The sequence below is a fragment of the Bubalus bubalis genome, chromosome 16 (assembly GCF_019923935.1).
Source record: "Bubalus bubalis isolate 160015118507 breed Murrah chromosome 16, NDDB_SH_1, whole genome shotgun sequence".
Classification (NCBI taxonomy): domain Eukaryota; kingdom Metazoa; phylum Chordata; class Mammalia; order Artiodactyla; family Bovidae; genus Bubalus; species Bubalus bubalis.
The window spans coordinates 4,671,439-4,685,204 of record NC_059172.1 but is presented as its reverse complement, the minus strand read 5'-3'; the positions used below and the strand labels follow the sequence as shown (position 1 = coordinate 4,685,204).

Here is a 13,766-nt window from a genome sequence, read left to right as displayed (position 1 = left end):
TGTCATACCATATGTGCCAAATTGTTTGTAGACAAATGAGTGCTTTGGATAATGGTATGTATATGCATTTACTCAAATTATGAACTGTTTTGCAATGGAAGGAAAAGGCTTGGAAGTATAGCATGTCATAGTACATATGGTTGGTTATTGTTTAAACTAAGCTAATAAGCCATACTAGGTTACAGTTTAGCTATCTCTGGCTAATTGTTAACATTCTTATTCCTGTATTTAGGTAGAAATAAATATATACAGGCAGATACACAGACACACCCACAAATAGGGAGACACAAACATAAAATTCAAAAGTAATGAAGTATCTCTTAACTCATTTTCTCTATTGAGCACAGACAAAAAGCAAAATAATTTCAAAACAAAAGGCACTGATATTTGAACTATCCAATAAAACTGACAGATACATGTTCCTGGAATTAGCCTGAAATACTTATAGTCAGATATTCTGCAAAATGAATGCAAACACGCAAAAACAGTCAACGAGGACTTGGTTCTTGATTACCTTTCCACTCACAGGGGTTAGTTCAGACCATTTCTTTTTTCCCTGCCATGGTTTCCATTACTATTAAATCATATGAAACTGAGAAAGGTGGAATGCCTCGGTTTCTGTACCATTTCACACAGAAGGGCCACTAAGATTCACAGGAAATATACCCTGAAAAAGTTTACTTAATGTTTAGAAAGGGTGCTGTGAAGTTAATTAAGGAACCATTAATAATCAGACTTATTATCCTCTCCTTTAGGGATCTTCCAACATCTTATTCAGACATTAAACAAAAAATTTTCTGACAGTAGTTTAGATAGAAGAAAATGTGCTGTGAACTCTAGGGAGAGAAAATGTGTGAAGCCAGTTACTTTCCTTTTGACTCAAATTATATGTGTATTTTTTGATCTTGGCCATTCTGACTGGTGTGCGGTGATACCTCATCATAGTTTTGGTTTGCATTTCTCTAATAATTAGTGATGTTGAGCATCTTTTCATATATTTGTTGAACATGTATATGTCTTCTTCAGAGAAATGTCTGTTTAGGTCTTCCACCCATATTTTGATTGCATTGTTTGTTTTTTTTCATACTGAGCTATATGAATTATTTTTACACATTGGAGATTAATTTTTGTCAGTTGCTTCATTTGCAAATATTTTCACCCATTTTGAGGGAGTCTTCTGGATTGCTGATAATGCTGTGTTTCTTGATCTGAGTGTTGTTCCATGACTGTGTTCATTCTATTAAAATCTATTCACTTACAATTTATGGGCTTCTCTATGTGTGTGTGTATGTTAATTCTTGGAGAAGGAAATGGCAACCCACTCCATTATTCTTGCCTGGAGAATCCCCATGGACAGAGGAACTTGGCAGGTCCATGAAGTCGGAGAGTCAGACACGAGTGAGAAAGTGAGCACAGCACATATAAAATCTCAGTTAAAAACTTTACAAAATAAGAAAAAAAAAATTTATGTACAGATGCATAATGATAAAATAGGCCTGTAAATACTGATTGTCCCATAGTGATCTCCTTTCCCTAAATTGCTATAAATTGGACTATCTGGAAAACAGAAACAGTTTTCTAAAGAATACTTTCATTTATAAATAAAATCATATTTAATTTTCTAAATACTGAAATAACTAGTGGCAAGTAGGCTAAATAGCACAATGACAAAGCTGAAGGCTCAATAAATATTGTCATGTTTTTAATTTTTTTCTGTTTCAATTAAAATAATATGTAAATAGGTCCACCACTTGAGAAGGTAGCAAGTTGAAATGCTTCTTATATTAGCCATTCATGCAAACAAATTCATTTGCAAGTTTACTTTTTAGAATGAAATAACACCACGACTGCTATCAAAAAGAGCATATAACATTTGTATGAAAGTGAAGTCGCTCAGTCGTGTCTGACTCTTTGCGACCCCATGGACTGTACCCTACGAGGCTCTTCCATCCATGGGATTTTCCAGGCAAGAATACTGGAGTGGGTTGCCATTTCCTTCTCCAGGAGATCTTCCTAACCTAGGGATTGAACCCAGGTCTCCCACATTGTAGGCAGATGCTTTACCATGTGAGCCACCAGGGAAGTCCATTTGTATAGACCTTGACAATTTTCCAAAATCATTTAATATATTGTTTTATATTGACTCCTATATGGCTACATTAATTTTTTTTTTTTTTTGGTATGAGACTTCATGTAAATGTATTTGTATGAAAGTAATTTTCAGAATAAAATAAAATAATGGCAATATTTAAGCCTAATTTTATATAATTCTTCACAATTTCTGCAGAACATTCAATATCTTGTATCTAGAGTATGGAACACAAGGAATGGTATACAGATAAGATTATTAAACTAAGAAAAATAAATTTTTATTTTTATTTTTTAAATTTTGTTATAGTATGTTCTGTGTGCTGTACTAATTTGCTTCAGTTGTGTCTGACTCTTCTCGAGGCTATGGACTATAGCCCACCAGGCTCCCCTGCCCACGGATTCTCCAGGCAAGAATACTGGAGCGGGTTGCCATTTCCTCCTCCAGATGATCTTCCTGACTTACATTGAATCTGCTTTTCTTGCATCTCCTGCACTGGCAGGTGATTCTTTACCACCTGAGTAGCCCAAGAGCTCCTATCAGTTCAGTTCAGACACTCAGTCGTGTCCGACTCTTTGTGACCCCATGAATCACAGCACACCAAGCCTCCCTGGCCATCACCAACTCCCAGAATTAACTCAAACTCATGTCCATTGAGTCAGCGATGCCATCCAACCATCTCATCCTCTGTCGTCTGCTTATCCTCCCACCTTCAATCTTTCCCAGCATCAGGGTCTTTTCCAATGAGTCAGCCCTTGGCATCAGGTGGCCAAAGTATTGGAGTTTCAGCTTCAGCATCAGTCCTTCCAGTGAATATTCAGGACTGTTTTCCTTTAGGGTGGACTGATTGGATCTCCTTGCAGTCCAAGGGACTCTCAAGAGTCTTCTCCAACACCACAGTTCAAATGCATCAATTCTTCAGTGTGCAGCTTTCTCTACAGTCCAACTCTCACATCCATACATGACTACTGAAAAAACTATAGCCTTGACTAGACAGACCTTTGTTGGCAAAGTAATGTCTCTGCTTTTTAATATGCTGTCTAGGTTGGTCTTAACTTTTCTTCCAAGGAATAAGCGTCTTTTAATTTCATGGCTGCAGTCACCGTCTGCAGTGAGTTCACTCTTGCCATCTCCTGTTTGACCACTTCCTATTTGCCTTGATTCATGGACCTGACATTCCAGGTTCCTATGCAATATTGCTCTTTACAGCATCGGACCTTGCTTCTATCACCAGTCACATCCACAGCTGGGTATTGTTTTTGCTTTGGCTCCATCGCTTCATTCTTTCTGGCATTATTTCTCCATTGATCTCCAGTAGCATATTGGGCACCTACTGACCTGGGGAGTTCCTCTTTCAGTGTCCTATCTTTTTGCCTTTTCATACTGTTCATGGGGTTCTCAAAGCAAGAATATTGAAGTGGTTTGCCATTCCCTTCTCCAGTGAAGAGCTACTATATTATACTATAAAAAGAAACTGGCTGTTTAAGTGAGGAAAATAAATCTCTGTCTTAGAATTCTCAGACAAATGGAGAGTCTGTCGCAGATTTGTAGTTCATATTATTAGATTGAAAAATTAAGAATATAACAAAAATTAGTAACAAACTAAATATATATATTAGTATATAACCTGAAAGTAAATAAACTAAGTAAGCACATTCTAAATGTCTTTAAATAACAAATATAATTAGTCAATGGGAAATCAATGAGGACTTCACCAATGAAATATCTGGTAGTACTCTATCAACTGTCATGTAAAATATCAGGAAAAAAATTGAGAATGAGCACTTGTAGCTCTAAGCCCTGCATTTCATACATAAAACTGGTTACTGTTTAATATCCATATTGAGAGAAATCACAGCTCAGCTGATGTTTATATCACATAATTCCCTCTCAGAACTCAGAGAACCTCTATCAAATATGTGCTAATTTTATTTCATATGTGTAAACATAGAGTCTGCAATTTGGAAATGGTCCAAATCATTATAAAAATAAGTTACTGGCAGCATCTGGACTAGCCATGGCAAACTGGCATTGTGGTCATTTTTGATACGTATTAGAAGACTCTCCAGAGAAGGCAATGGCACCCCACTCCAGTACTCTTGCCTGGAAAATCCCATGGATGGAGGAGCCTCGTAGGCTACAGTCCATGGGGTTGCTAAGAGTCTGACACGACTGAGCGACTTCACTTTCATTTTTCACTTTCATGCATTGAAGAAGGAAATGGCAACCCACTCCAGTGTTCTTGCCTGGAGAATCCCAGGGACAGAGGAGGCTTTCGTCTATGGGATCACCCAGAGTCGGACACAACTGATATGACTTTGCAGCAGCAGCAGCAGGAGACTCAAGCCAATGCAATCAATTTGTGTTTCTAAGATTTGAGGTTTCTTTGGCCTTCCCAGGTGGTGCTAGTGTAAAGAACTCACCTACCATTGCAGGAGATGTAAGAGACATGGGTTCAATTCCTGGGTCATGAAGATCCCCCGGAAGAGGGCATGGCAACCCACTCTCATATTCTTGCCTGGAGAATCCCATGAACAGAGGAGGCTGGAGGGCTACAGTCTATGGGGCAGCAAAGAGTCGAACATGGCTAACGGCTGAACAACAACTACAACAGAAACATGTGGTCATCAAAAAATGGGACTTAGGATTCTTTAAAACACACACACACACACACAAATATATATATAATTAGGCCATGTAAATCATAACAATAAACACCATGGAGTTCATTTTTAATAATTTGGTTTTCCCTCCTTGTTGTTGTTTAGTTATTAAGTCATGTCCAACTCTTTTGTGACCTCATGGACTGTAGCCCACCAGGCCCCTCTGTCTGTGGGATTTCCCAGGCAAGAATACTGGAGTGGGCTGCCATTTCCTTCCCCAGAAGATCTTCCTTACCCAAGGATCAAACCCACCTCTCCTGTATTGCAGGCAGATTTTTTTCCACTGAACCACCAGGGAAGCACTTTCCCATGTAGAGCCTCCTATTAGTTAGACAAGAACATATACAACAATTTTCCCTAAGACTGAGAAAAAGCCAAATCCATGAACTGCTGTAATTTGGAAAGATAGTGCTGGGACCTTACTTCTCCCATGCCTCTTGTTAGCCGTTTTGATGAAACAGTATTCACAGAATCCCCGATGATCACATCCTCCAAAGGCCCAGAGCCAAATATAAACACAGGTCAGGAAACTAAGAGAGAGGAACAGACTTCCTTTTGGCACCAGGTAGGTGTTGCATTTGTGTGTTCTAACAAAGGAATTATAAATGCCTTTTCCACTTCTCAAAAACACCATCTCTCAGTACATGCTGTGAATGGAAGGGGAAGAAAAATCACCTGCCTCAAATCTATTCTGATCACTGGAAATAGAACTGTCTCACAATACAAGTCAACTAACTCTCTTGAAAGAATCAGTGGGCTTAGTCCATATTTCCTGAAGTAGCTCTGCTTAAAATTTCACATAACTACATAAATTAAAATAATTAATATATTCAAAGAAATTCTTTAAGAACTAAAATGAATTATTGCAAACTGTTGAATTTTGTTAAATCTGAGGGAAAGAACAGTCATTTATTATCAAAGCTAATCCTGAGACTCAAAGATTAATTTATTTTATATACCTGAATCTATAGCAAAAGAAAAGTGCTGTTATAAGGCAGTATAGAGGAAAATTACTGTTTATTAAGTGATTCTTGGTGACTCGGATAGTAAAGAATTTGCCTGTAATGTGGGAGACTTGTGTTTGATCTGTGGGTCAGAAAGATTGCCTGCAGAAGGGGATTCCAATCACTCCAGTATTGTTGTCTGGAGAATTTCATGGACAGAAGAACCTGGCGGGCTATAGTCCATGGGGTTGGAAAAAGTCAGACATGACTGAGAAATTGACACTCAAGCAAAAAAGAAATATGAAATCAATAAAATAAGAAACTCAGGATTAAAGAAAGTTAGTCAATGCAAAGTTAACAAAACGAAACCCAAAACAGCAAAGATCCAAAAAGTGACTTTAGCCAAAAGCTGTTTGTCCTGTATATCAACAGATAGTCTTATCTCTATTTTCCCTATTAGTTTTACTTTGAATATAAAGCAACCTTTCAGAGAGTACCTATGGTATACAACATGGCTTTCACATGTTTTCTTATTTAATTCCCTTAACTACATCTGAGGAAGGGCTTTACATGAAGCTAAGAGACATGAAACCACAGCTTAAGGTGGTAAAAAGTGTCTAGTCATTCTTTTTTACATCTTGTGCTTTGGTAACATGGACATAATCAAAGGTATTTTGTAGCATGGTTTCCAGTATTTGAATTGTTATTAATAACTTACATCACACTAATGTTATTAAATAGCTTACTTTACACCACATTGATAATAGGGCATAGAGATCCAAACTCATTCATTCTTCATTCAATACCAGGAAGTATTATTTCCAAAGCACAGATTTTTGGAACATCATATTCATTAATTTTTAGTGAAAATATATTCAACTGTTAATTGGATGTGAAACATGTTCTATATTTATTTCTTTGTTTATTTATTTATTTGTTGGCACTCACAAAACATAGTCATATACTATGCACTACTAAAAGTTCTGCAGTAAAGAAAACCTTCCTTAAAAATTGTTTAATCAAGTATTTCCCCAATGTATTAAATATCAAAACCTTGCTTTTTAAAATTTATTTATTTTTAATTGAAGGATAATTGCTTTACAAGAACCTTGACTTTTATGTGCTTTGAGTTATATGATAAAAACCTAAAAGAAAATAATGATCTAACTATTCCTGGATAATTATACCTGAGTAAAAATTCACTCCAGTGTTCTTACCTGGAGAATCCCAGGGACTGCAGAGCCTGGTGGGCTGCCATCTATGGGGTCACACAGAGTTGGACATGACTGAAGCGACTTAGCAGCACCAGCAAAAATTCAGATATGGGATGAAATATGCCAAAAGCATATGCATTATACTTGAAATTAGATTTGAGACTTTTTGACTGCCAGGATTAAGAAATATTGAAAGTTTTCTATCTTAATTTAAAAATCTGATATGGACTAATTCAAGCCATTGGATAATAAAATGGGAAATCAGGATGAAATAATAAATATCTATTGGAGGAGCAAAGAAGGACTTCCTGCAGTGAGTGCATTTTAACAAGTAAGGTATGTTAGGATAGACAATTTTTAAATTTGTTACTTTTTATATTCTAGATGCCCATAATTGCCATTTTCCATTTTTATGGATAATCATTAATTTTATTAGGTGATATTATATACATGCATATGTATATACATATATATATATTCTATTCATTTGTTATTTTTATTGCTTAACATGTTTTTTGTCTAGGTGGAAAAGTTATAGAGAATAATTTTGCTAGATGTCTCAAGAATTTACCTGTTAAATACTAATTTTTTTTTTTTTTTGCTCTTTGTTAACAGATGTACTTTCTTAAAATATGAGATTCTTGTCCATGTCTGGAATTTGGACTATACTGTTATCCAGGATCTATCTCCTGAATTTTCTTTGTTAAAGACTCCTCTTAGGGCTCTTAACAAGGAATTTAATTTCTCTAGAGGTTCTTGTATGGTGGGTAATGCCAGGTTACATGCACTGGTGACACTTTGTACCAAATAAAGTTTTGTATCTGGTAAACTTTTCATACTAAAAAGAATTGGATTATTATAGATTACTATTATTATTATTATTATTGAGGCTTCCCTGGTTGCTCAGACAGTAAATAATCTGCCTACCAGGCAGGAGACCAGGTCCCATCCCTGGGTCAGGAGGATCCTCTGGAGAAAGCAGTGTCAACACAGTCCAGTGTTCCTGCTTGCAGAACTCCCTGAACAGAGGAGCCTGGCAGGTTTACAGTTCATGGGTCCACAAAGAGCTGAACAAGACTGACTGCCTAGCACTTCACTTTCACTTTCAGCTTATTAACTAAAACCATGCAGTTTTCTAAAGCTACTAGCAAATGGAATTCATATATTCAAGTTGTTGCTTTGCTTATTTTCTTTATTCTCTTACCCTCTGCAGATCCGTCTTAGAGGAGTCACATAAATGGCTGACAGCAATGTCAGTGGGATAACTGAATTCATCCTCCTGGGGCTGACTGATAACCCGGAACTGAATACAGTCCTATTTGTGGTGTTTCTCTTGATCTATCTCATTACTGTCCTGGGCAATGTCTGGATCATCACCATCATCCTGGTTAGTGATCAGCTCCACTCTCCCAAGTACTTTTTCCTTAGCCAGTTGGCTTTCCTGGATTTCTGCTATTCCTCAGTCTTCATTCCTAAGCTGTTGGTGAACTACGTAGCAGGACAGAAAGTTATCTCCTACAGAGGTTGCCTCCTGCAATACTCCTTTGTCAGCTTGTTCCTGACCACGGAATGCTTCCTCTTGGCCGCCATGGCCTATGATCGGTACCTTGCCATCTGCCGCCCTCTTCACTATAAAGGTCTCATGACACCCACCTTCTGCATCCACCTGGTCGCTGCCTCCTATCTACTGGGCTGTGCCAACTCACTCACCCACCTGTCTGGTTTGCTCAGTCTGTCCTTCTGTGGACACAATGTCATTAACCACTATTTCTGTGATATCCCACTGCTTTTCCAACTTGCCTGTTCTGACACCCATTACAGTGAGGCTTTATTTACTGTCCTCTCTGGAGCCACATCAGTGGCTACCTTTCTGATGGTGGTTAGTTCCTATCTGGGAATCCTTCTCACGGTCCTGAAGACACGGTCTTTGAGAAGCAGATACAAAGCCTTCTCCACATGTGCCTCCCACCTAACGGTAGTGAGTGTCTTCTATGGAACAGTGATTTTTACTTATTTGGGGACCAGCTCTAGCTACCCAGACAAGAAAGCCAAAATCTTGTCTGTGTTCTATACCCTTTTGCTGCCAGTACTAAATCTTCTGATATACAGCATAAGGAACACAGAAGCCAAAGAAGCAATGAAAAGAATTATCATGAGAAAAATATTTGCTCAGTGACTATGATTTTCAAGCAGAAACTTTTAAGAATACTAGTTGATGCTACATATGGGTGCATTATTAAATATGTGAGAGAATTTTGGAGAAAAGAAGGATGATATTTTAAATTAGCATATGCACAAAGATACTTTTCATTGGCATTTGGAAACAGATGCCCATACGTTATATTACATTTTATGTGTGTGCATATACATACATACCTATGCAATACTTTCTGTCATGAAGGAAGAAACCTTTTTTTTGACTTCCTTAGGTTTATTAATTAAAGGACTGTGGATTAAATTGACAAAAGGTAGATTATTGGGAGAATAGATGAAGTTTATTCATATGTATATAAAAGTGTACAACAAATTTACTTGTTCAGTAATGTGACAATATAGGAAAGGGAGAGTGAGAAATGGCTTCTGTGAGAAAAACAAATGGGCTTCTAAGGGAAGAGATGGGAGATAAGAAATCCTGGGGTATCATTTATTTATGATAGAGGCATGTGGCCTTCTCTGTCTTTTCCTGGCAGACGAAGAAGCCTGAAAGAGAGGTGGTTTATGGCAGCCTCCTCTCAGAAGTTCTGCCTTCAGTCAGATAAAGGAAGCTCTGAGAAGTCTCTCTACATTGAATCCAAAGTATCTCCAGTATACAATAATTTTATACCACTGTACACTTTGGATTCCTTCAATTCCAAAATTATTATTTGGAATCTCTTCTAACTTCTTATGTAAGAAACTGACATCATCTTCTACAGGTTGTTTAGTTATAAAATATGATTTTAAGTTTTGGTTGAATAATAATAAACCAGTAGATGATAATCACACATACACCCACACATACATGCTTCTATACAAAGCACCTCCCCCCAAAAATCAGTTACAGACAGTGGTCTCAATTTTCCTTCTTTTTTAAACTCTAAAAGAACTATTCTATTTTATAGTTGAGGAAACAAAGGATCAATGGAGTTAAAAGCTTGATCAAGATAAAAAAACATCAAGATTTCAGAAGTAGAATTCAAGCACACATATGTTCATATATTAGTATATAGTCCTCCTACCATTTTACATAAACAAATAGAATTCCCTATATGTATTTTGTAATTCCATATCGACCTACAGAAGAAACCAACACAACATTGTACATCAATTATACTCCAATAAAATTTTTAAAACATGTATAAAAATAAACAACAAAAAATCATGATTAGTGTGAAAGTCAAACAGTAGAGGAAACAGTTCAATAAATGTGGCTGTATGGTTGTAATAGATTATTATAAAGCATTTACATTAAGGACATGAGATATTGACTGAAGGTGTGCTTAGTCATTCAGTCATGTCTGACTCTTTGCGACCCAATGGACTGTAGACCACCATACTCCTCTGTCCTTGGGGACTCTCCAGGCAAGAGTACTGGAGTAGGCTGCCGTGCCCTCCTCCAGGGGATCTTCCCCACCCAGGGATGAAACTCAAGTCGTCCACATTGCAGGCAGATTCTTTGCCATCTGAGCCACCAGGGAACTGATTGAATATATGAAAGTCCACTCAGGTAATTGTTGAATACCTGGGGAATCTTAATACCATGCAGTATATTTTATAATTTAATTTAATTTTCACAAACATGTAAGGTGGGTACTACTATTGTCACTTTGCAGGCAAGGACACTGTGAATCAAAGTGATAAGGAATGCTTACATGGCCATAAAGCTAGCAAATGGCTTTTCTGAACACAAACTCAGAATTATGTTTCCCAGTTCTAAACATCTTCAACTAAGGCATAGAGTCTTCATTTATAAAATCATGATTAGAAAGACTTGAAACTTAAAAACATTAACAATGTTAAAAACTTGTTATATATTCTTAAGGGAAAAATATAAATGCACACACAAAAATGAAATGCAAGTGAAAATAAAATATCCTGGAGTCCAAACACCCTACTCTCATAAAAGATAACAGGCATCCTTGGAAAAGTGGTTGTCTCCCCAGGAAAATATAAAATAAACCTGGATACACGTGTCTCTTTCCCTTCTGGTTTCCTGATTAGTGTGTATGCCCAGGAGTGGGATTGCTGGATCATAAGGCGGTTCTATTTCCAGTTTTTTAAAGAATCTCCACACTGTGAAGGAAGCCAGAAAGAAAAACACCAATACAGTATACTAACACGTATATATGGAATTTAGAAAGATGGTAACAACAACCCTGTGTACGAGACAGCAAAAGAGAAACTGATGTATAGAACAGTGTTATGGACTCTGTGGGAGAGGGAGAGGGTGGGAAGATTTGGGAGAATGGCATTGAAACATGTAAAATATCATGTATGAAACGAGTTGCCAGTCCAGGTTCGATGCACGATACTGGATGCTTGGGGCTAGTACACTGGGACAACCCAGAGGGATGGTATGGGGAGGGAGGAGGGTTCAGGGTGGGGAACACATGTATACCTGTGGTGGATTCATTTTTATATTTGGCAAAACTAATACAATTATGTAAAGTTTAAAAATAAAATAAAATTAAAAAAAATAAAAATAAAATAAACCTGGAGTACCTTGCGCTTCCAGGGTGTAAGAAGTAAAAATAAAACAAAGAGGAATGACAAGCATGTACAAACAACAATGCACAGAGGAACAGTGATGTCCCCACTAACAAAGCTAGAACAATTGGAGCAACAAAGTAAGTGATGACAGTGTTGGATAATAACCTCAAAGGACAAAGCACTTATAAACAAGTACATACTGGTATAAATAAATGCATAAGAACCACTCTCCCTTAGAGGATATTTTCAATTAAAATACATTGAAAGAATATGGGAAATGGAAATTTACTATGAAAGCACCACTGTGATATTCATCAGATGTAGCTTATTGATGGATTCCAAAAAGTATCAGTGAAATAACCTGACATAGTCTGTTTTCTTACATATATATGAATTTGTATAAAAGACATAGTAAATGATATTAATTTAAGTAAGAATGTTCATACTGCATATATATGCAATTACATATTCATATTAATTTATGTAAATTACATAATAAGGAATCATATTTTTACAGTAAAGAATTCAGGCAGACACTACCTTAACTAAGTGACCAAGTTTAATATTACTAGAAATATTTATCAATGTAATGTATCCTCTGATAATATGAACAAGGCATATATATGGGCCTTTGGTACTTTTTCCCATAATGAATAATTTCAAGTTAGTCATGAGAAAAAACCAGGCTAACTTAAATTGAGACATTCTTCAAAATACTTGACCAATTTCTTTAAAATGCCTCAAGATCATGAAGGAAAAGGAAAGGAAAAGAGGCAATCACTGATAACAGAAAACTAAAGAGATAAGACATTAACTGTGTTGCCAAAAAAATGACCTCTCTTTGCTAATATTGAAAAGAAATATGGAGACAGAGTTTTGGAGGAGTAGAAAGGAGTAACTATATTACTTTGCCAGTCAAAGGGGAACCACAGCAAACTAATACTTCCAAGACTGCACCCCCTTCCTCAGAAGTTGGAAGAGGTCTTATAGTTTCAGGATGGAAAGTGGGGCTGAAGATAAAGATCAGGGTTGATGTGGTCTTGTATTCTTCTCCTCCTGGAGGCAGTGAGATCTTTAGGGTGATTCCAGGACCTCAGGTGATTCTAGGACAGGTTCTGATGTTTCTTGAGGTCATCATCCTGTGATAATCTTTCTGGAATGAAGAATGCCCCCAGAGGAAAGGACTGTTAGAGAGTGTTGTCTTGGAGGGGTGTAGCTAGAGGGTAAATATTTTCAGAGTGCAATTAAGCAAGAAAAAGAGGAAGAACAAACATCTGTAGGTTAAATGGGTGGAGAGAACAAGAGCTGAAGAAAGGCTAACGTAATGGGGTGCCTCAATAGTGTCTGCGAGAGCAACTGCTGCATGCTATGCTGACTCAGATCTTGGAACAGGAAAAAAGAAATTAGTGTAAACACTGGTAAAATTAAGTAAACTCTTTAATTTATTTCTTCTTTATGCTAATAATTATGCTATAATCATGTAAGCTGTTAGCGTTCCTGAGCAAGGTAAGGTGCATCTGTAAGTCTGAAAATATCTAATAAAAAGTAAAAATATAGCTAATTAACAGCCAGAACCCAAAGTGGGTTTATTTTCTTATTATTGTTGTTTACTGGCTAAATCATATCTGACTCTTTGCAACCCCATGGCCTGCAGCATGCCAAGCTCCTGTCATTCACTATTGCACAAATTCACGTCCGTTGAGTCAGTAATACTCTCAACTATCTCATCCTCTGCCACCCACTTCTGTTGCCTTCAATCTTTCCCAGCATCAGGGTCTTTTCTTCACATCAGGTTTTCTTGTCTTCACATCAGGTGGCCAAAGTTTGGAGCTTCAGCATCAGTCCTTCCAATGAATATTCAAGGTTGATTTCCTTTAGGATGGACTGGTTGGATCTCCTTGCAGTCCAAGGGACTCTAAGAGTCTTCTCCAGCATCACAATTCGAAAGCATCAGTTCTTTAGCGCTCAGCCTTCTTTGTGGTCTAACTCTCACATGGTGTAACTCACGGTCTAACTCAGTCCCGACATGGCTAATGGAAAAGCCACAGCTTTGATGTTATGGATCTTTGTCTGCAAAGTGACATCTCTGCTTTCTAATATACTGTCTAGGTTTGTCACAGCTTTTCTTCCAAGGAGCAAGAATTTTTCAGTTTCATAGCTGCAGTCA

At 37.2% G+C, this 13,766-nt stretch overlaps 1 protein-coding gene across 1 annotated transcript; it reads left to right on the top strand.

Annotated features, from left to right (window-relative positions):
• The first annotated feature begins 8,147 nt into the window (after positions 1-8,147).
• LOC112579604 (olfactory receptor 1052-like) lies at positions 8,148-9,086 on the top strand. The gene has a single exon (XM_025266323.3). The coding sequence runs from the start codon at positions 8,148-8,150 to the stop codon at positions 9,084-9,086; it is 939 nt and encodes a 312-aa protein (XP_025122108.1).
• Positions 9,087-13,766: the final 4,680 nt, after the last annotated feature.